Source organism: Myotis nattereri (genome assembly GCF_964212035.1).
Source record: "Myotis nattereri genome assembly, chromosome: 9".
In the NCBI taxonomy this organism is placed as follows: domain Eukaryota; kingdom Metazoa; phylum Chordata; class Mammalia; order Chiroptera; family Vespertilionidae; genus Myotis; species Myotis nattereri.
Window position 1 is genome coordinate 55,606,535 of NC_138084.1, and position 21,850 is coordinate 55,628,384.

General features: G+C 41.3%; 1 protein-coding gene across 1 annotated transcript in view; it reads right to left on the reverse strand.

Moving 5' to 3' along the window:
- RAB38 (RAB38, member RAS oncogene family) overlaps positions 1-21,850 on the reverse strand; it is a 52,083-nt gene that overhangs the window by 7,527 nt on the left and 22,706 nt on the right. The window contains exon 2 of the mRNA XM_081099881.1: positions 20,973-21,253. Coding sequence (XP_080956007.1) covers positions 20,973-21,253 — 281 coding nt within the window. The remainder of the gene's footprint in view (positions 1-20,972; positions 21,254-21,850) is intronic.

The window sequence follows — 21,850 nt, forward strand, 5'->3', positions numbered from 1 at the left end:
TGGTGATGTGCTCCCACCTTCTCACAACCACTGTGGCATTTCATCCTAGGTCAGGTCTTGTGTGTTCTCTTCTCCAGTCACATGCCTCCATTTCCCCCTATGACAATCATCTTATATATTTTTTCTAGACTGTCTCCTGGCTACTCTAATTTAAGTGTAACTACAATCTTATGTCATCCCCAATTCCCAGTTCAAAAAGACTCTGTTGGCCCGGCCAACATGACTCAGTGGTTGAGCATCAACCTATGAGCCAGGAGGTCAGGGCACATACCCAGGTTGCAGGCTCGATCCCCAATGTGGGGCATGCAGGAGGCAGCCAATCAATGATCCTTTCTCATCACTGACATTCTTGTGTGTATGTGTCCCACCCCCCCTCCCTCTCTGAAATCAATAAAAATATCTTTTAAAGACTCATTTGGCTCACACTGCCTGCTCAGAATCAGTCCAAACCAGCAAACTTGAGAGCAAACCAATCTGGCCACAACTCAACTGTCCTGGCTCATCTCCACTGGCCCCCCTTACTCGGCTGACTTCCAACTGAACTAAACCACAGGCCATTCCCTAGAGGTGCTTTGCTTAGGTTAGTCTTACTCCATCTCTATCTGTAGATCTTCTGCCCATTCAGAGTGAACATATCTCATCTGGTTTTCTTTTTATTTAAAAAAATAAATAGTTGACATTCAATATCATTTTACATTAGTTTCAGCGTAGGGGTTAGACAATTATATAATTTGTGAAGTGATTCCCCTGATAATTTAAGTACCGACTTCATTTGGAAGTGTTTACTAGTAGCTACTAACATCTAACTGATTCACAAGGATTTCATTTTATTCTGCTTTAAACTTTTATTTTATTTTTGAAATGTTTTTTTGTTGATCTGAGAGAGAGAAAAAGGAAGAGGGAGAGATAGAAACATCAGTGATAAAAGAGAATCATTGATCGGCTGCCTCTTGCACACCCCCTATTGGAGATCAAGCCAGGAACTGGCCATGTGCCCTGACTAGAAATCAAACAGGCAACCTTTCCATGCATGGGACAAAGCTCAACCAACTGAGCCACACCAATCAGGCTCTGCTTTGAACTTTTTGATATAATTCTGGTATATTTCCCAGTTTCAGAATCTTCTGGTCATCTTAAAATTGTATTATTTGTTCATTTGTTTATTTAAGAAGAAAGGTAAAGAAGGACTCCGAACTAGCCCAGCTCTGCCAAATGCTAGTTGTGTGACCTCAGAGAAGTCATCATAACCTCCCTCCCAACCTCAGTTTCTTTACCTATAATCTGTGATTAAAAATAATGCTGCCGAAACCGGTTTGGCTCAGTGGATAGAGCGTCGGCCTGCGGACTGAAAGGTCCCAGGTTCGATTCCGGTCAAGGGCATGTACCTGGGTTGCGGGCATATCCCCAGTAGGAGATGTGCAGGAGGCAGCTGATTGATGTTTCTCTCTCATCGATGTTTCTAACTCTCTATCTCTCTCCCTTCCTCTCTGTAAAAAATCAATAAAATATATTTAAAAAAAAAATAATGCCAACTTCATAAAGTTGTTGAGGATGTGCATAAAATGGGATGAGAAATGTGAAAGAACTCAGCAACAATGTTGACATAAAATAGGCCCTGAAAAGAAAATATAACACTTGGGAAATAATGCAACATTACATTAATATTATTAAGTTATATATAAGAATGTTTGGCCCTGGCTGAGTTGCTCAGTGGTTGGAGCCTAGTCCTGTGGACCAAAAAGGTTGCACATTCAATTCCCTGTCAGGGCCCATACCTAGGTTGCAGGTTTGATTCCTGGTCAAGGTGTGTACAAGAGACAAATGATTGATGTTTCTCTCCCGCATTGATGTTTCTCTCTTTCTCTTTCTCTCTGTCTCTCTGTCTCTCTGTCCCTCTATCTCTCTCTCTCTCTCTCTCCCCTCTTCTCTCTCTCTCTCCCTTCCTCTCTCTAAAATCAATAAGCATATCCTCAGGCTCAGGATATAAAAAAAAGAATGTTTGGAGGGACAAACATACTTCCTTGTTAGAGTAACATATCTCAAAGTGGGGTCTGAAGTTTCATAACAGTATTAGAGGCCCAGTGCATGAATTCATGCACAGGTGGGGTCCCTAGGCCTGGCCAGCGATTGAGGTCTATGGCGGGGGTGGGGAGGAAGGCGCGGCCAGGGGAAGGGACCACAGGAGGTTGGCCAGCCGGTGGTGGGTGGGGCGGGGGAGGCTGTGGGAGGTTGGCTGTGGGAGAGCACTGACCACCAAGGGCCAGCTCCTGTGTTGAGCGTCTGCCCCCTGGTGGTCAGTGTGCATCACAGCAACTGGTTGCCAGTCGTTCTGGTCACTTAGGCTTTTATGTATATAGATAGGATAAAAAGGTATCTTATGGTTAAATAAATTTATGAAATGTTAAGTTAATAATAATTCTTTATCACAAGGTTCCTCAGAGTCCTAAATGCTCGCAGAATGTGGCATGCGACTGAAATTCTTGCATTAAATGGAGAAGAGGTTTAGCATTCTGGTGGGAGCACACACGGGGAACCAAAGCAACAGGGAAGAACTCGGATCAGAAGGTAAAGATCCACCACAGTAATGTGAATTAAAGAAAGGCAGATCAGGCTGGAGGAAAGCAAGCAGTTCCCCTCCCCCCACCTCTCATCTCCAAGCACAGAATGAGCTTCATAAACTCTGGTAACAGAACTCTCATATCATGCTCTGTCTCCCTGGGCTGGTGCTCCTCTTTGCAAAATTTGGCAACTACTGATCAGGAAGACTGGTAGTACATATGGGAGTGTCTGTGGATGGGGGGTGAGGTGGGGAATAGAGACAGTTATGAAGTGATTTTGTATTATACTTATGGTTTTTTACCCTTACCTAGGTGGTGCTAGCCCCAATTTTACCTTTCTCCATTTTTCTGAGCCTAGCCCAAAACAAAGTTCCTATGATTTCAGCAGAGCAGAGTGAGATCATGCTAATAACAAAGTTGGGAACATGGGCCTGACAGATGATGATAAAGTCCTGATATTATCCACCCTGATGCACCTTCTCTGACCAGTGCCCTACCTCCCACCTGAGCTGGTCTGGGTTGTGTAACTCGCAGGTGCTTCCACAGCAATCCCTACCCTACCTGTTGTTACGCACGATTGCAAAGACTTTTAGAAATGTACCTTCTCACTACACAGTAAACTTCTTGAGAGCAGAAGTGGCACTTTTATGTACTTGGAGTGTTGCCAGCATCTTATACAGGGCCTGTCGGCATGTACGTGTTCAAGAAATTTATGAATAGCCCTAGCTGGTTTGGCTCAGTGGATAGAGCGTTGGCCTGAGGACTGAAGGATCCGAGGTTCGATTCTGGTCAGGGGCACATGCCCAGGTTGCAGGCTCAATCCCCAGTGTAGGGTTTGCAGGAGGCAGCCGATCCATGATTCTCTCTCATCATTAATGTTTCTATCTCTCTCTCTCCCTCTCCCTTTCTCTCTGAAAACAATAAAAACATACTTTAAAAAAGAAATTTATGAATAAACTGTGAAAGGGAAAGAAAAGTAGACCAATACCAATTAAAAATCACACAGAAAATACTGAGTTGTTCTATGTTCAAGTCTATAATACGGAAGTTTTTTAAATTCAAGACAACTTTAGAGAGAGAATTAATAGATGTGGGTCCTAGCCCCCATGTAGCTACAAACCAGCTTATTCACTCTAAACAGATCAGGTCTTCTCTCTGGCATCATTTTCCTCAGCTCTGAGAGGAGAGAATATATACTTTGCCTTTTTTCCAAACAAGATTAAAGGTAACTTGAGACTATCTCCAGTCGTTGACTAATGCAGTTAAACTTGTGGGTGTCCTAAGAATAATGCTCCCTTAATGGGAAAGATTTCTCACATTGAGAGTTTAAGTATAAGACATTTATTTAGGCAATCATTTACTACTGCCAGTGCACTCTATCAACATGATTACCCATAATCTGTTGGCTGCACAAATCAGAAACCCACTGAACTGCCTAGGTCATCTGGAGGGTAGCGCCCAGGAGTGATGGAATGGCTGAATGATTCAGGCCGCTCCAAGGAACTTAGGAAATAAAATTAGACTCTGAAACACCATTAGTTCAGCTTCCATTTTGCTATCTGCCCAGCAGCTTTTTGCATATAAAGAGGGAGATAGCTGCAGCAGCCTTGAATTACATCCTCATAGCTTCGCCACCCAAGTGAAAAGGCCTCCGACTCCCAAACTGGGTTGAAGAAATCCTGGGGAAGGACTCTGATGAGTCTGGCTTCAGTCACATGTTCACACTGGAGACTAAAGCAACTCTGAGTCCAGAAGACAATGGTACCAGGAGGGGCCCCACTTAGGTTATGTGGGAACTATTGGCCGTTCACTATGACTTGAGAGACAGAGTATGGACAACCTGTGGGGGAGCTAAAAGGGAATGGCTGGTATAGGAGCACAAAACTGGCCATGGAGGGTCACTGCAAAATCAAAAAACCCTGTTATGTTTACTATACTGCTTTATGGACATTTGCAATCATCTACACTAGTGAAGATGTATGTATTTACATTTCAGACAGACATAAACAATTTATGATTTTAAAAGAAATGGAAAAATATTTTTCATAAAGTGTGGCTTATAAAAGAGACATATCTAGTGGCATCTGATGACTTTTACACATGCAGAATAAGTGGGCAGTGGAGGCTCCTATATCCATCATGCAAAAAGGGGAAAGCAGAGTTGAAACACAAATCATCTGATAAAAAGTGCCTCTTCAGAAAGGCATAAAGTAGTTGCTGAATAATTTTTTTTCAGGAAAAAATAAAGAAAGAGATAAAAGAGACTTCTTGGAACTTTAGACTTCACCTTAGTTCTGATTTTCTGGTTGTTTTTACAGGAGTCCACCTAATTAAACAGGTTGAAAAAGGCAATAACTTTGCCAGATAAAGGACATTTCTGCTTCAAATGTAAACTTCAAAAAAATCTCAACTTTGTTCCTGAAAACTATTTTCTTGCATTATAAACTATTATTTAGAAGACAACTCAGCTATTCTTGTTTACCATGGATACCCTTTACTTTTTCTTTCTGCCTCCTTCTGCTGGTATCATGTATATGTAGCTCTAGGTATACAGCTAATAAGTCATTTAGATTGGTTGACACTTTAATTATAAAAATGACTTAAAACGGAAGGATGTTCTTTTTAATATACACATATTCCTAATTAAAAGGAAACAGACTAAAATGTTAATGAATCAATTGGTGATTTGATTACAGATCATTTTAATCTTCTATTTATAATTCTGGTTGTTTTCTAAGTTATTCATAAGGCAGATGTACTATATTAACATTTATATTCAAAGGTAGGAAACAAGGAAAATAAGAGTGCTTAATTTTGAACCATAAATAGTTTACAAAGTCCTAACATCTCTTTCTTATCCCTCAAGCCCAGACAACAGGAAGGAAACAGCATTTCTATACATATTTCATGAACTGTAAAATAGAAATATATAAGAATAAATGGAAAATTATATAGGTTTTTCTCACAGATAGAAAAAAATCTATAAGATTGAATCTGGAGAAAAATAAGGACAGGTAGCTCAAATACAGAAATTCTAATTACCAGCATGAGTAACCCAACAAAGAAGAAAGGGAGGAGAGATCTAAGAGAATGCAGTCTGACTACAGGAATATCTCAGGTAAGATCAGGTTTATAAGTAACACACCCAAAAGACAGAAGAAGGGAGGTGATTCAAGAGTGGCCTGAACTCATCCAAGCCAAGTAAGAACACATGCACAGAGAAAATGCTACAGGCAGAAAACGATAGTATTGGGGTTTATTTGGAGCAAAAGTATTATCACAGAGGCACAAACTAGTGCTTGAGAAATACGGCACAAGCTTAACAGATGGCCCAGAGAAGGCAGAGCTCACACACAAACTCACTTCACTTGCTCTTGTAATAAACATTCAGGTTGAGCAATCAGGATACTACCTTTCACATCTTATCTTTAGAATAAAGTCCCTCATACTGTCCTGTGGACAGGGTGGCTATGGATTGGCTCCAAAGTAAAATGGGTAAATTTAATTGGTTCCAATGGTGGCCGAGGGCTACTAATTATTTAATTACACTAAGCAAGAAGATTAGTTTCTAAGGAGGTGGCACCCAGCTCAAACCTCTGATGGGAACTAACCTAATTTTTATCAGAAGTTTGGATAAAGTCAAAATATCTGCGCCCTCTACTGCCTCGCGCCTCTCCGTGGACTGATTTCCTCTTTTAAATGTGGGAGTGCCCAGAGCTCAATCCTTGATCCTCTTACCTGCAACTGACTTTTCTCCTGAACTCCAGAAGCACAAGCAACTATCTACCTGACATCTCATCATAGTTATTTTCTAGATTTTAGTGTAACAGTCATCCCCTGCTTATCTGTGGTTTTGCTTTCCATGGTTTTCACGACCTACGGTCAATTACAGTCCAAAAACATTAAATGGAAAATTCCAGAAATAAACAATTCATAAGCTTTAATTTGCGAGCTGTTCTGATGATTGTGATGAAATCTTGCGCTGTCCCACTCCATAGCCCAGGACATGACTCATCTCTTTGTTCAGTGTATCCACAGTATATGCCCTGCCCACCCATTAGTCACTTAGTAGCTGTCTTATCAGATGACTCATGGTTTTACAGTGCTTGTGTTTAAGCAACACTTACAGTAGCCTAACACTCATCACAATACCTTTGTCACTCCCCTCACTTCACCTCCTCCGGTAGGCATTGCATCATCTCACATCAGCACGAGAAAAGTCAACACAGTATAAGATAATTGAGAGAGATGGATCACATTCACATAACTTTTATTAAAGTATATTATTAAGTTGTTCTATTTTATGATTGGTTATTGTTGTTAATATCTTACTATGCCTGCTTTATAAATTAAACTATCACAGGTATGTAGTGTAGGAAAAAAGATCGTATCTATAGGGTTCAGTATACTAGTTTCAGGTATCCAATAGGGATCTTGAAACACAACCTCTGTGGATAGGGGAAGGTTGCTGTATACAAAACAGAGTGTTGGCTATCTCTCCATTGACTCCTTCACATCTCAGGACCCCTGCTTCAGAAAACGTCAACTCTACTGCTCCAGTTACTCAGAAACTGTGGAGCCACCCTCAAATCCTATCTTTCTCTCATTATTTTCACCCAAATTGTCAGGAAATTCTCTCTGCTGTGGTTCAAAAATACATGTAGAGTTTGACTATGTCCCACAATTCCTCTTTCTTAGATAGTGCAATAGAGTCTTCGCTGATCTGTTTCCAATCTTCCCCAATACTGGTATAATCCAGGCTCGACACAACTGCCAACATGATTATTTAAATCCAACTGTATCACATCTCTGATCAGACCCAATGTCTTCCCAACTCACTCAGGGCAAAACCTAAAGTTGTTACAATGCTCTAAAGACTCAACATGACCCCATCACTTCTCTGACCTCATCTTTATCGTTCTATTAAAGCCCAGCTGTCAGTTCCTGCCATAGTGCCTCTGCATATTCTACATTCTCTCCCTGGACTATTCCCTTCCCAGGAATCCATATGGCTCAATGTTGTCCCTCCTTCAAAGCTTTAATTTAAAAAATAAAACACCTTCACTTTGGAACCTTCCCTGGTCACTTGTCTAAAATTGCTTTCCTCTTTTTGAACTGTCCCTTGCATCCCATCCATATATGCCACACAAGTTCTAGAATTCTTCCCTTATTTAATTTTTCTCCCTAGCACTTAGCTCATCTGACAAACTATATGTTGCATGGATTTATCTTTTTATTACCTGTCTCCTCCACTGCAATACAAGCTCCAAGAAGAAGGTATTTCATTTGTTTTGTCAACTGGGATAGTCCCAGTGCCTGTCACATCGAGGTGAGGTGCTCAGTGATTACTGAAGAATGATGAATCAAACTATAAAATATTTAGTTCTATCATAAAATGATTCTGAAGTGCTATATACTTGTCATGTGTTTCCATGCAATGGTGAGAGAAGACATTATAGCATGATAATGTGGGGGTTAGGTATGGGTTTCTATTACTATGGCAAAACTAGATCCCTTTAGACTTTGATAATTTGACTTTTCTCCTCATGTCTGCCCTTCTTTACAAAAATCTGAAACACAAAAACTTATAACCAAATGAACGAGAGAATGGTCATTCTCTTTCCAGAAGAACTCTTCTTTTTCAAAGGGACTCATCTGGGGACAGCTGCCATAATTAGCCCCATGAGGTAGCATAAACATTTGGGAAACACAAGGTTTCAGAAACATATTACATGGACAATGGTAGCACCCACTGCTGACACTCTCTCTTTATTTTGGGAACCCTGAAAAATATGGAAGCTAAAAGACTTGCCCTGTGGATCTCAAACGATTGTGCCTGCACTAGAAAATTCAGTGACCAAGAGTTAGACAAATTCTCATCAGAGAACTTCTTTCCTCTAGAGCAATTTTTGATAGGCAAAATTATTCTCAAAAGAGGACTTTGCTTCATTTAGTTCAAGGAAATGGATAGACAACTCTTGATTTTTATGTCATTGGCTTTTTCTAAAGTTTTCCTAGGATAATCTAATCACTTTAGAACAGTGATGGCTAACCTATGACACGCGTGTCAGAGGTGACACGCAAATTCATTTTTTTGGTTGATTTTTCTTTGTTAAATGGCATTTAAATATATAAAATAAATATCAAAAATATAAGTCTTTGTTTTACTATGGTTGCAAATATCAAAAATTTCTATATGTGACACAGCACCAGAGTTAAGTTAGGGTTTTTCAAAATGCTGACACGCCGAGCTCAAAAGGTTCGCCATCACTGCTTCAGAATATCCCTAGGCATGTCAGGCTAACCTCATTTTTAAACCTTGCCCTGGCCAGTGTGGCTCAGTTTGTTGGGCATCATCCCTGTGCACTGAGAGGTCCTTGACTCAATTCCTGGTCACAGTACATGCCCAAGTTGTGGACTTGATCCCCAAAAGGGGGTTTGCAGGAGGCAGCCGAATGATGTTTCTCTTTTATTGATCTTTCTCTCTCCCTCTCTTGTTCTAAAATAAAATAAAAATTATAAACAATAATTTTTTATTAGGTCAGGGAAGAGGCTGCTCAAGAGCTGTTGCTGCTGCTTCTCACTCATGTCTAATGAGATATTGATTTCCCCCCAATCCCTGCAGGCTCCCCCAAGGAATCACTACCTCACTAGTCAGCTGAGTAGACCGAGATGGAACAGAAGGCCTTGGGAGAGCAGGGCTGTCACTCACAAATCTCAGGGTGCTTCAAAGATGGCAAACAAGGCACATTAAAGTAGGTAACAGACCACAAATCCAGGGACAAACAAAATCAATACTGAAAAATATGAAGTGCACGGGGAGGGAGAAGTCAAGCATGTCTTAGTAACAAACTCCCTCCTGAAACAAGGAAGCAGCCCTTCCCAGAAGGTTCTGACAGTGGCCCTAACAGATGAACCTCGCCTGTTTGTTTTTCTTTAAAAAGTAGAAGCTGAGCTCTGGCCAAGTGGCTCGGTTGATTGGAGCGTTGTTCTGTACATAAAAAGGGTGCCAGTTCATTCCCGGTCAGGGCATATACCTAGGTTGTGGGTTCAATCCCCAGTCGGGGTGCATACAGGACAACAACAGATCAACGTCTCTCTCTCTCTCTCTCTCTCTCTCTCTCTCTCTCTCTCTCTCTCTCTCCAATAAAAAGAAACACACGTCCTCGAGAGAGGATTTAAAAAATAATAATGAAATAAAATACAAATAGAAGCTGACAGAAAGCACCAGGTTGATCCAGAATCAATCAGAACTGAATTTAAAATCCTAGTTCTGACACTTACCAGTTGTGACTCTGAGTAAGTTACTTATATCCCACTATTCTTTGGATTCCACATTATAAAATGAGGATAAAATAATCCTACTTTTAAAAGAAGCCATAATAAAATATATAACAACTAAGATTGAGTCAGAAACTAAATATTTCAAATAGAATCTCAAGAATAAAAATAATGGAAAAAAATGTGCATCAGAATTCAAGAGATTTCAACACATTTTTTGAAATCTGAAAGCAATGGAGAATAGTAGTGGATTTACTAGCATGTATGTAGCATGTTCTAAAGGTATATAAAGGGAGATATGGACAATAAGAGAGCTCAGTAATTCCCACAGAACCCAAGACTCATGTGCTGAGAGTGGCTGAAGTCAGGGGGACTGCTTCAAGTTCAGAATAGGGAATGTCAGCCGGACACTTTCCCCACTTCTTCTCATAGAATACCAGCACTAGCCATCTACACCCCTAGGCAAACACTAGTTTATCCTCTGAGTAAACCAAAGAAAAGGAACTTGAAACTCAAGAGACACCAACATTTTTCCTATGTAGGTGCTATAGGACTGAAAAATGTGTCAACTAAAAACCTGCCAATATGGCAGCTGGACTACCAGTTCCCTCTCCCAGAACCCTGGCATCTTCACCCCTACCAGGAGAGAAGACTTCTTTAGGAAAAAAAAAAAAAAAGACTTCCCATAGCTGACATCTGGGAGTCCTCAGTGACTACCCACCTAAAGTGAAATCCACTCATCAACAACCAACACAGCCCCTAACCAAAAAGCCTACCATGCACACTGAGCTTAGTATCTGCTTTTGATGGTCTAGTTCCCAAAAATGAACATCAGATGTATAAGAGGAACAGTCTACATAAAATAATTATGTTCTTAACTAAGAATAGATGCTATGAAAAAGAATAATGTGAACAGGAAAGCTCTTCAAAATTAAAAGTATGATTGCCAAAATTAAATAATTATAACAAAGGATTGGAAAGTTACTCAAAAAATGTAGAAAATGAAATAAAAATTACAAAGTGATGAACATATGAGGGGGAGGGCAACATAGTAGGTGCACGGACTTAATTCAGGAGGCTACACCAAACTAGGAGTTCCATAAAGAAAGAACCATACATAAATGAATGAAGGGGAGAAAAGGAATAATATTTCTTAGAACATAAGCTGAAAGAGCTCACAGAGGGCCAAGCACCGTTAACGAACAAAAGTTCACAATAGCAGAGCATTGCGGAACTTCAGGTTATCAGGGGTCAAGAGATGATCCAACATTACAAAGCTGCCATAGTCTCAGGCAGAGGTAACAGCTTCTCCTTCAGGTGCTCTCGCACTTCTCAGAGAGGCCAGCAGTTTTTATGGAACTTCATACTATAATTACTCAGTTATGTCAGTTTTCTTCCTGAAGACTGGGGCTTAGCAAACTGGCTAACTGAATAACAGTCGTTGTTCAAGGAATACTTCATGAATGAAGTGAATGAATGAATGAATGAATGAACGAACAAATTAACCAAGTGTAGCACAATGCATCTTAACCAATGTGCTTATGAAAATCACTAAAAAACTGTTTTCCAAAAACATACATTCTCTGCCCCTCTAGGTGTCTCTAAGAGTAGGGCTGAGGAGTCTAAAATACTAACAAGCTTCCCAGGTGCTGCTGATACAAAACTCTGTTCAAGAATCAGTCATTGGACAGAGCTCTGGACTAGGTCTGAAGTCTAGGCCTGGTTTCTCCAATACAAGTCAGTAAAAGGCCTCTTTGGAACTCCAGTTCATTATTAGTAAAAAAGGTAAATATGCTAGCCATTGTGTGTGGCTCAAATAACAGTAGCTGAAACAAACAAGAGATACATGAAAAACAAGATTATGAGAATTTCAATGAGGAGAAAACTGCTAAATTCTGGTTCTGGGGTCTGAGGAGGAATAAATGAGATGTTAAGATCCACAGGCTAATGGTAGAGCCCTGCATGCTGTGTGGCACTAAAATCTCCCTGCTGTGCAAAGTGTCTAGGGAGGTTTCTGGATGAGAGGAGTTACATAATGTGCAGTCCTCTTGGGAAACACAGCAGTGAATTATTTTTTCTGCTTCTACACAGTTCTCTAAGGGTGAAAATGCTCCCTCAAAGGGTAGGGGAAAGAATAATACAGTAAAAGAATCTTCTGAAAGAATCCTTGAAAAGCAATGAAACAAACAATTCTGTTCCATCCAATAAACATTGACTAAGATCACCCTCCCTGTGCAAGCCACCATACTCATAGAAGACAAGGAGGATGTTGTGCACAGTGCAGGGGTCAGGCTCCAAAAGAAAGAAGGTTAATGCAATGTGGTAAGATACAGGAGAGAATGCCCACCCAACAGTCAGTAACAGATGATGCTTGAGCCAAGTCATAAAGGAAGAGTTAGAGGCAGGTGAATAACTGAAGGAAGCATGTTCCAGGCAGGGAGGAGACCAAGATGTGAACAGGGTAGAGTCACTGGAGGATAAATGGAAGGACAAAGTAGCCAGAGACAGGCTTGGAAGGCAGAGGACAGCCTCCCTATGGGAATTTCTATTGTCCGGAACAAGGAGCTTGTGAAGGATGAGTAACTGTATTTAAGGGTCATGGCGTGGATGTCTGGGTGGATGTGACATCTCCAAACTATATTATCTGATTTACAGCAAAGCTGATGAGGTTCGTGTCAGACATGTTGGGTTTGAAGAGTTGTCTGAGTGAGCTCCAGGTAGAGATCCAGGAAATATGGAGCCTGAAGTTTGAGAAAGTAGTCATGGCCAGAGACAGAGATCCAGGAAGAAGGCTGGCTCCAGAAGCAGACTCTGGTTGTAATCATTCTTCACTAGTAATCCATGTCTGAGACCAGGAGACATGGTTTACTAGCGAAGACCAGGGACCATCTGAGTCACGGTCGGCACCCAGCTGCACCCAGGCCATGTTTTCGTTCCCAAAGGATACAGGACCCTACCTGCTTTTTCCTTCTTCCATCACCTATACTTTCCACACAGCTCACCTCTGCCTCAGATGAAGCTCAAGGTAGAATAGAGCCTTAGGAGCATCCTCCCTCCTTGAAATTTGTAGAGACAGGCACATACGTATTTTTTCTTAAAAGATTTGTACAGCAATAAATATAATGGGGAGCTAGAAGAGAGTGACACGCAACACCTTCCCTCCTGCATACCTAGCTATGGTTATATTCTCTGAGGGGCCATTTCTAGTTCCCTACAATGTCTTAGTTGTAGCTGGATTTCAGATTATCCAGTAAATTAAACACATAGATCTAGATAACCTTTGGAGAACTAATTAACTAAAGATAAAAATTCAAATGTTGTTATTAAGGTTTACTGATTCCTAGGCAAATGGGGTAGCTTGAGTTTGAGCCTCTTGTACTTAAGCTACTCTCAACTTCAAGAAAGCATTGCATTTTTTCATGTAGGGCATTAAGGGTCTGTCAGAGCGATGATTCAAATGGTTGTACTACAGCCTAGTACATGATCATGACTATTAAACATTTCCTTTAAACGCTGCCTCCTAACTTTGCTGGGCCCTTTATTTTATGACCCTAAGTTCAACCAGCTCTCATCAGATCAGCTAAAAATGCAGGGTTAAATGTGCTGTGACCAATTAAATCAGTGGAAGCACAGCATACAACCTCATCTAAATTCTTTGGAGATGGGTAGCTAAAACCTAGAATATCTACTTCCCATCGGGAGTTTTAACAATAAAACGTTTTAAGAATAAGAAGTGGCACCTAATAGCATGCTCTGAACTCAACAAGGGCTCAATATACATGGTTCAGAGCACAGACCGAGACAGTCAGTCATTCGGTGCAAATAGTGTCGAATCAATGAATCCATCAGCGACTGTCAAGAATTTTTCATGGTTTGGCATTTGAAAAATGGGAATAATCAGAGATCATCTACTACCCAACTTAAAGATAATGAAGATTTTTAAAAAATAATATTCTATCCTCAACCCATTAAAAATTAATTAGAATAACTATCTACCCATACCCAAGTGTAATTATCTATGCATTTCCAGTTGGTATAAATACATTATGTTTCTAAGTGCACATTTTCTGAAAGCCTATAAAAAGAAATGATGTGTGATACTTCTCTTCAAGCAGCTTTCAGGAAGCTAGCCACTTCTCAACTGTTGCATTTTTCAGCTTTGCAGAGCAATTTAAAAATAATGATAATAATAATAAAAGCTCACTAAACTCAAGAAAACACAGAAAATTTTCCCTCCACATGAAAATCCCAGGCCAGCATAACCTAAATGTGTTCCACTGTTTTGTTAAGTGTCCTACGGGGCCAAAAACATTTAGGAACTGCTACATGGTGTAGCTCTTTTTTGGAAGAAACAGTAAAAAGCCATTATGTATATGACACACCATCATTTTCAAAATCCACAATGACATAGGACATATCCTGACTTTAAAAATGTTAACATATGGCCGAAACCGGTTTGGCTCAGTGGATGGAGCGTCGGCTTGCGGACTGAGGGGTCCCGGGTTCGATTCCGGTCAAGGGCATGTACCTGGGTTGCGGGCATATCCCCAGTGGGAGATGTGCAGGAGGCAGCTGATCGATGTTTCTCTCTCATCGATGTTTCTAACTCTCTATCTCTCTCCCTTCCTCTCTGTAAAAAATCAATAAACTATATTAAAAAAAAATGCTAACACATGAAGGAGCAAAAAGTATATGTTAGAATCAAAGAAATAGCCTGGCCGGTGCTGCTCAGTGGTTTAACATCAACCCAGGAAACAAGGGGTCACCGGTTCAATTCTGGGTCAGGGCACATGCCTGAATTGCAGGCTCGATCCCCAGTAGGGGCTGTGCAGGAGGCAGCTGTTTCATGATGTTTCTTTCTCACCAATGTTTCTGTCTCTCTATCCCTCTCCCTTCCTCTCTTTCTAAAAATCAATAAAAACATATTTTTTAAAAAGAATCAAAGAAATAGGTAGTAACATAATATAGCTTTAAGGAAGTTACCTAAGTCTCAACTCTTTTTTTTTTCTTTAAAATAGTAATGATAATAATGCTTACTTTACATGATCCTGCTAAGGATTGAATGAGTTCATGCACATAAAAATCTTTGCACAAAGCTAACATATAGCAAGCAGGAAGAAACAGAGGCACTGTTAGCACTGAAGACAGCGGTTCTCAACCTGTGGGTCGCGACCCCTTTGGCGGTCGAACGACCCTTTCACAGGGGTCGCCTAAGACCATCCTGCATATCAGATATTTACATTACGATTCATAACAGTAGCAACATTACAGTTATGAAGTAGCAACGAATAATTGTCTGGTTGGGTCACAACATGAGGAACTGTATTTAAAGGGCCAGAAGGTTGAGAACCACTGACTGAAGAAGTCCTAAGAAGTCCTGCAGCAAGGGAAGCATGTGTCTAAGTTGGTTTTCTCAAATGCATTTGACCATGTATACAAATCCAGTTTCTCAGTTGTAAGATACAGAAGCTGAGGATGAAAATAGTTTATTCAGGGATGTTGGGGAGCTTGCAGAATTATTTGGTCGTGTAGAGAAATAGGCTCAACCTGAAGCTTCCAGAAACTCAAACCCCACATGGAACGGGCCTGACGAGGACATGGCTGCAGCCACCACTGAGCATGACTAGGTCCTGTTACCTGTGAATCTCCCAGAAACTCACCTGAATACGACTGTCCTTGGGGCCAGCGGTGATCCTGTATCTGTGTCAAGCACAAGACCCTGAAAATTCTGCTTGTCTACCCAGGACGGGGGCCTGCTCTGCCACCACCCTGCCCAGAAAACACGGATTCTGCATTGCCCCTTGTTTCTCTAGCTCAGTGATGGCGAACCTTTTGAGCTCGGCGTGTCAGCATTTTGAAAAACCCTCACTTAACTCTGGTGCCGTGTCACATATAGAAATTTTTTGATCTTTGCAACCATAGTAAAACAAAGACTTATATTTTTGATATTTATTTTATATATTTAAATGCCATTTAACACAGAAAAATCAACCAAAAAAATGAGTTCACGTGTCACCTCTGACACGCGTGTCGTAGGTTCGCCATCACTGCTCTAGTTGCTCACTTCTGAATCAGTACGATTGGTGGAATCTAGGCCACGTGCCCATGCCCTTGCTGCAAAGAAAGCCCGGGAAGAAAGTTTTATGGGTTCTTCCTGGGGAGGCGAGCCTCCCATGGCTAGATGTTCCCCCAAAGACAGCAAATGTGTTTCATAATTGCTGGAAAGCCTAACACATGCAAGATTTCCACTACACTATGAAACGTCTATGCATCCCCCTGGAAAACTAACTTCCTGTAGAGAACAGTATTGTACATATTCCTTCTCTCTGCAGGACACACATCGACATTCTCCTTTTTAGCATCAGGGAAGACTCTAATTGGGTGGAGTTTAATGTAAGAAAGCTTCTTCCTAGGGCACCCATTGATCATTGCACATTCTGAGGAGAGGGTGGGCCTAACAGGTCAGACTAAATAGGACAGAAACAGCCTAGGACAGTGGTCGGCAAACTCATTAGTCAACAGAGCCACATATCAACAGTACAAGGATTGAAATTCCTTTTGTGAGCCAAATTTTTTAAACTTAAACTATATAGGTAGGTACATTGTTAGTAACTTAATTAGGGTACTCCTAAGGCTTAGGAAGAGCCACACTCAAGGGGCCAAAGAGCCGCATGTGGCTCGCGAGCCGCAGCTTGCCGGCCACAGGCCTAGCAAATCTGCCAGGAGGAGGGCCGATGAGGAGGGCCCAGGAGAAAGGACTCTGAAGTTCTTTCTGTGAATTTGGTTCCTGTCCCCACTAGTGAACAGATAGAATTTGTTGTCCCATCTATACTGGTATTTTCCTGGCGTCCTGTTTCTGAACATACCATATATGAATCGCTACACCCTAAGAGCAGGATGGAGCAACTTGGAAAAGGCTGAGATATAGGAATAGACCTTGTGCCAAGTGCAACTGCTGTGAGCCACACACAGATGCTGACACCCAGACCAGTGGAGGGGGTGTGGGAACAGATAGATCATAGGGATGTTGAGTATATGTGTCTGTGTGTGTGTGTGTGACCAGACATAACACATCCAGGGGCCCCATATGTCATTTCTTGCTCACAGCAACTCTAGAAGGCAGGTGCCTATGATCAAAGAGTGAATCTAAATGGAGCACTGGACACCGAGAATGCAGCAGGTAAATGGGTCAGCAGAGGGCAGAGCCCCGTCACCACTGAGATGGGCCCAGAAGACAGGAATGACAACTTTGGGGCTGCACTAACAAAGGCAGGCCAAGGCTCTCATTCTAAAGAGACAAATCCACCAAAGCACATTGTAAGGATGGGGCTTGGGCACGGGAATGCGTAACATAGCCATTAGTGGAGCTCAGGTGTGATGTGGACAGTGTAATGTATTGGAGCTCCTGATCTATAGGGTGACCATGTAAATTTTTAAAAAATCCTCACTTGAGGATGTTTTTATTGATTGATTGATTGAGAGAGAGAGAGAGAGAGAGAGAGAGAGAAACTTCAGTTGGTTGCCTCCTGCATGCACTGACTGGGAACTGAATCTGCAACCCAGGTATGTGCCCTGACCCGGAATCAAACCCATAACCTTTTGGTTTATAGGACAATGCTCCAACCAACTGAGCCGCCCAGCCATGGCTGATCATGGAAATTCTAATTACAAACCAGGAATGGGAATTTTATTAATAATTATGCTAGAACAATAGGCATAAACCAAGAATGTTCCAGGAAAATGGGACATAGGATCCCCCCAATTAAACATCACCTAGCCCTAGTGAATCCACAGGTAGAATTCAAGTAAACATGACCGATAAAGGGAAAGAAAGTAACTGGGGAAAAAAAATAATAAAAACCAAAAAAACCTGACTTAGGAGAGACTGTACTTCTACTCTTTCCTTTGGTTTTAATATTCTAAGAGATGACATTAAAAAAAAAAATCAGAGATGCTAGCATATATTTAATTTTCATTTCTTCTCTCTTAACTCCTAGCCAGAAGCTAAGGATGACTGTTCCAGCAACAGCACGGGGCATGAAAACTCATAAAAAGTTACTCCCCAAGATGAAGAATCAAGAGGGTCAGTTTGCCTGGTCAGTGGCAAGACGGGGGCTGGTCTCAATGACAAACTCCGCTAACTCCCTGCTAGTTCCAGCTCAGAGACGGCCACGCTGGCGGTGATACCCACAGGATTTCTGCCCTCGGTGCATTAGAAGTTTCAGAGACAGAAGAAAGGAAATCAGATGTTTATCACCAGACTGATTGTGACGTCTCTCCAGAGGATGTTCATTGTTAGCAGATTCACTTTCTAAGAGAAAGGTCTCTATGGGGAATGTTCCTGATGCCCAATGTAATCAAAGAAAGAATCCGCAGCGTCTCCAAAGGCTGCCATCTTAGCTTCCGGCTGCCCAGTGTGATCCGAGCCTCAGTAATACCGTCCTCAGAAAGCAGGCAGGACTTTATCAGATGCTTTAGAAGAGACTTTTTGAACAGTCTGACATGCCAGCAGGCCAACCCTGCAGCATTTATTATTCCTGGCCTCCCAGGAGTTAACGCTGAAGACCAACCTGGCACCGGGAAGCCATTTTCACTAGTAAGATACTCAGAATCGCGATTTCAATAGCCGCATGTTTGGGGAGAACAGGAATGTTGAACCTTGGTTCTACCTTTTACAGTGAGGCCTTGTACCCTCTTGGTTGTATTAACAGTTGAGTGCACTTTAGGCTTGTGAAACTCCCTCCACACTCTCTCTGTTGAAAGCTTCTCATCAAAGTTTACATTTGCAGGGATTTAGAGGATTATATAAATCAGTGTGGAGGGTCAGCCGGGCCTTAAGTTAATGACCATCATGCCCCTAAGCAGAGTTCAGGACGGCCACGGTGGACCAGGCACGTCAGGGTGGGCGAAAAGACGTCCAGAAGGGCCTTTATCCCACAAGCAGTTTCAACCCTCCCCACAAATTCACAGGCTTCTTCCTTTCTTTTCTTTTTTTTTCCTGCTAGCGCGTATTCACTGCCCAACACCCCATACATTTTACTTATATTTGGTTATTGCTACGGCTGTACATGAAGTCAGGGTTCTGCCTATTTTGTAAATACCTCTGTTCCTAGTGCCTGCTGCATAACAAGTGCTCAATGATATTTGTTGAATGAATAAATGGTGGAAAAGCCCCCTCCCCCCATATAAATATAAGTCATTCATTGAGTTTTCCCTTCAGATATAAAGTATCCAACTGAGAAGAGTCCTCCAAATCCTACTTCTGGGCTGAAAGGGACTCTATTGAAAGAAAGGAGTTTGGAGACAGGAGAGGACACTGAGGGTGGGGCTAAGAGACAGGAGAACTTTTAAAAGGCCAGACTAACATCCAAAAATCAGACTATAAAAATGTAATATTTCTTAGAGATCTGCAATGTATCACACTTGTGAGTTTTGCTCTATGTGTCTCTCTTTACAACAATAAATTCTTAAGACAAGCAAACCAGAAAGGCTCGGCGACAACCCGTAAGTAGAAAATGATAGATGCTGTGACTTAAATAAAAGGAAGCATCTTAAGAAATCGATGGAACAAGGAGTTTTAACAGGAAAGAAAGGGGGGGAAGGGGAAAAGTGCACTGAGACTCCAAGAAGGAACTGAGAAGTAACCACATGTAAACGTAAGGCCAGCTCAGAGACGGCACAGAGAGGAGGCAGGAATTGAGACTCCCCATGAAATGGTGGCAACAAAACTAATCCCAACCAGGACAGAAAGTGTCCCCAACACCCTCTTCCCCATCATCTCCCAATCCAAGCAGCTGCTTAATCCTGCTGGTGTTTCCACTTCAGTGATATTTTCAAATCAGGTTTTCCTTTCAATCCCTAATGCCATTAGCTTAGTTCAAAGGCTTGTCATTTTCCTGTAGGAATGCAATAATGACCAAGTCACTCTGCCTCCAGGATGACCTCCCTGGAATCTATCTTTCCCTAGCGCCCAGCGTAAAGTCTGTCAGAAGCTGCCCCTGAGCCTATTAGAATGATGCCCATCAGGTTATATTTTCAGACCATTCTCCAGTGAGGTGCACAAATGTTCGCAATGAGGCCCAAGTGTGAATTCCATAGTTAGAAACTGTGCAGAGACAATGCCTGTCTATGGACAGATGAGCCTCTGACAACTAGCGCAGTGCCGATGCCCCACAAGCATGTAATACCAGTTCCACAAATCAATAAAAGTGGAAAATCATGACATAAAAGTGTGGAATGCAATCCTAATAATGTAAAATACACACACATATATGCATACAAAAATTATCCAAAAATACAGCAAAATATTTATTTATATCATTTATGCATTTTTTAACTTTCAAAATGACTTAAAAAATTTTTTTTCTCTCTCTCTGATAGGAAAATACAAGAATACACACAAAACCAAAAGGGAGTAGAGCAAGAATCATGTACCTGACAAATCAGATAGCAGTGTGGGGTATTATGAGAGGTACATCACCCTTATCACCTACAGCCAATGCTTCATCTTCCAGCCCTGCCCCTGCCCCACTTCCTGTTCCTCTCGGCCACCCAGGAGAGTGAGCAGTGCCAACCAACACTATGGCCTTCATATATATACTTGCTACTTTCACTCCACTATCCTAGTATGCCCAATGCCACAGTCTGTGTCCCTGCCATCTTTTCATTTCGAGGGCAAAACACAATTCCCGATCCAAAAGAACATTACGTGTTGATGGAGTAAATTAATTAATACATGAATAAGGAAGCAACACTGAATGTGTGGCCCACTTCTTTCATTGATTCTAAAATCCTACCTACCTAATAGGGTTGCTGTGAGGACTAATGAAAAAATGCTTGTAAAACATGCCTGACACATAAGCACTCAAAAAACGAAAACATTTATTAACTATTATCGACAGGATGAGGTACAAGATGCTTTGCTCCCTTAGCCACAATCATCTTAAATTGCAGATAATAGTTCCTGTCCTGCCTCTCGCCCCTTGAGGTGAGAAAGTGCTTAAAGCAGTTTGGGAACTATAAATCATGAGGCAAACACATGTTATTATCGTGATGATGATGATGACAATGATTACATGGCATTTTCTTTGTGACTCTTACCTACAATAAGTTTATCACTTAAGGTCACGTTACCTTTGCTGAGGTTTCAAACCATCCTACGAAACCGTGCTCCTTGCAGAACTGGTCCATCTTGAGGCCATTGTTCAGGAGCACATCCTTGCCCTGGTCACATTTGTTGGCCAACAAAACCACTGAAACTGGTTTGCCATTCGGGAGACTTAACTTGGAGTCCAAATCATTTTTCCACTTGGTCACTGCTTCAAACGTAGCTGGCCTGGTGACATCGAAGACAATGAATGCACCCATGGCTTCTCGGTAATAGACCCTTGTCATGTTTCCAAATCTTTCTTGACCTATCACCAAAAAGAAATAGAAATCAAAACCTTATTGCAATTATAAACTATATATGGCAACCTTATAAGGCCTCTGGTATGAGCCAATCACTCAGTTAAGAGCTTTATTATTTTTCTTTAAGGAATGAGCTAAATACACAATCATGGCACATCAGCACTTTGTTTTTTATTTTTGAGTCATTAATTTAACAAGTATTTATTGAAACTGCTTTGTAACCATGTAATGTTCTAGAACTGTGCTAATACAGTATCCCACTACCACATATGGCTACTTAAGTTTAAAGTAATTTAAACTAATTATAATTTAAAACCCAGTTCCTCCGTCACACTATCTAATAAATTTTAAACGTTCAACAACCACAGTGGCTAGTGGCTACAGTATTACACAACTCCAAAGCAGAACATTTCTGTTACCATGGAATGTTCTACTGGACAACACTATCCTCAACACATGGGATACAATGATTAAAACATGAGACTCCCTGCCATCATGGAGATTACATTTTAATGGGATGATACATTATAATGATAAATATAATAAATAATGTAGTATGTTTAAAAAGTATCCACAGTGAACTCTGATTAAGGATAATAGTA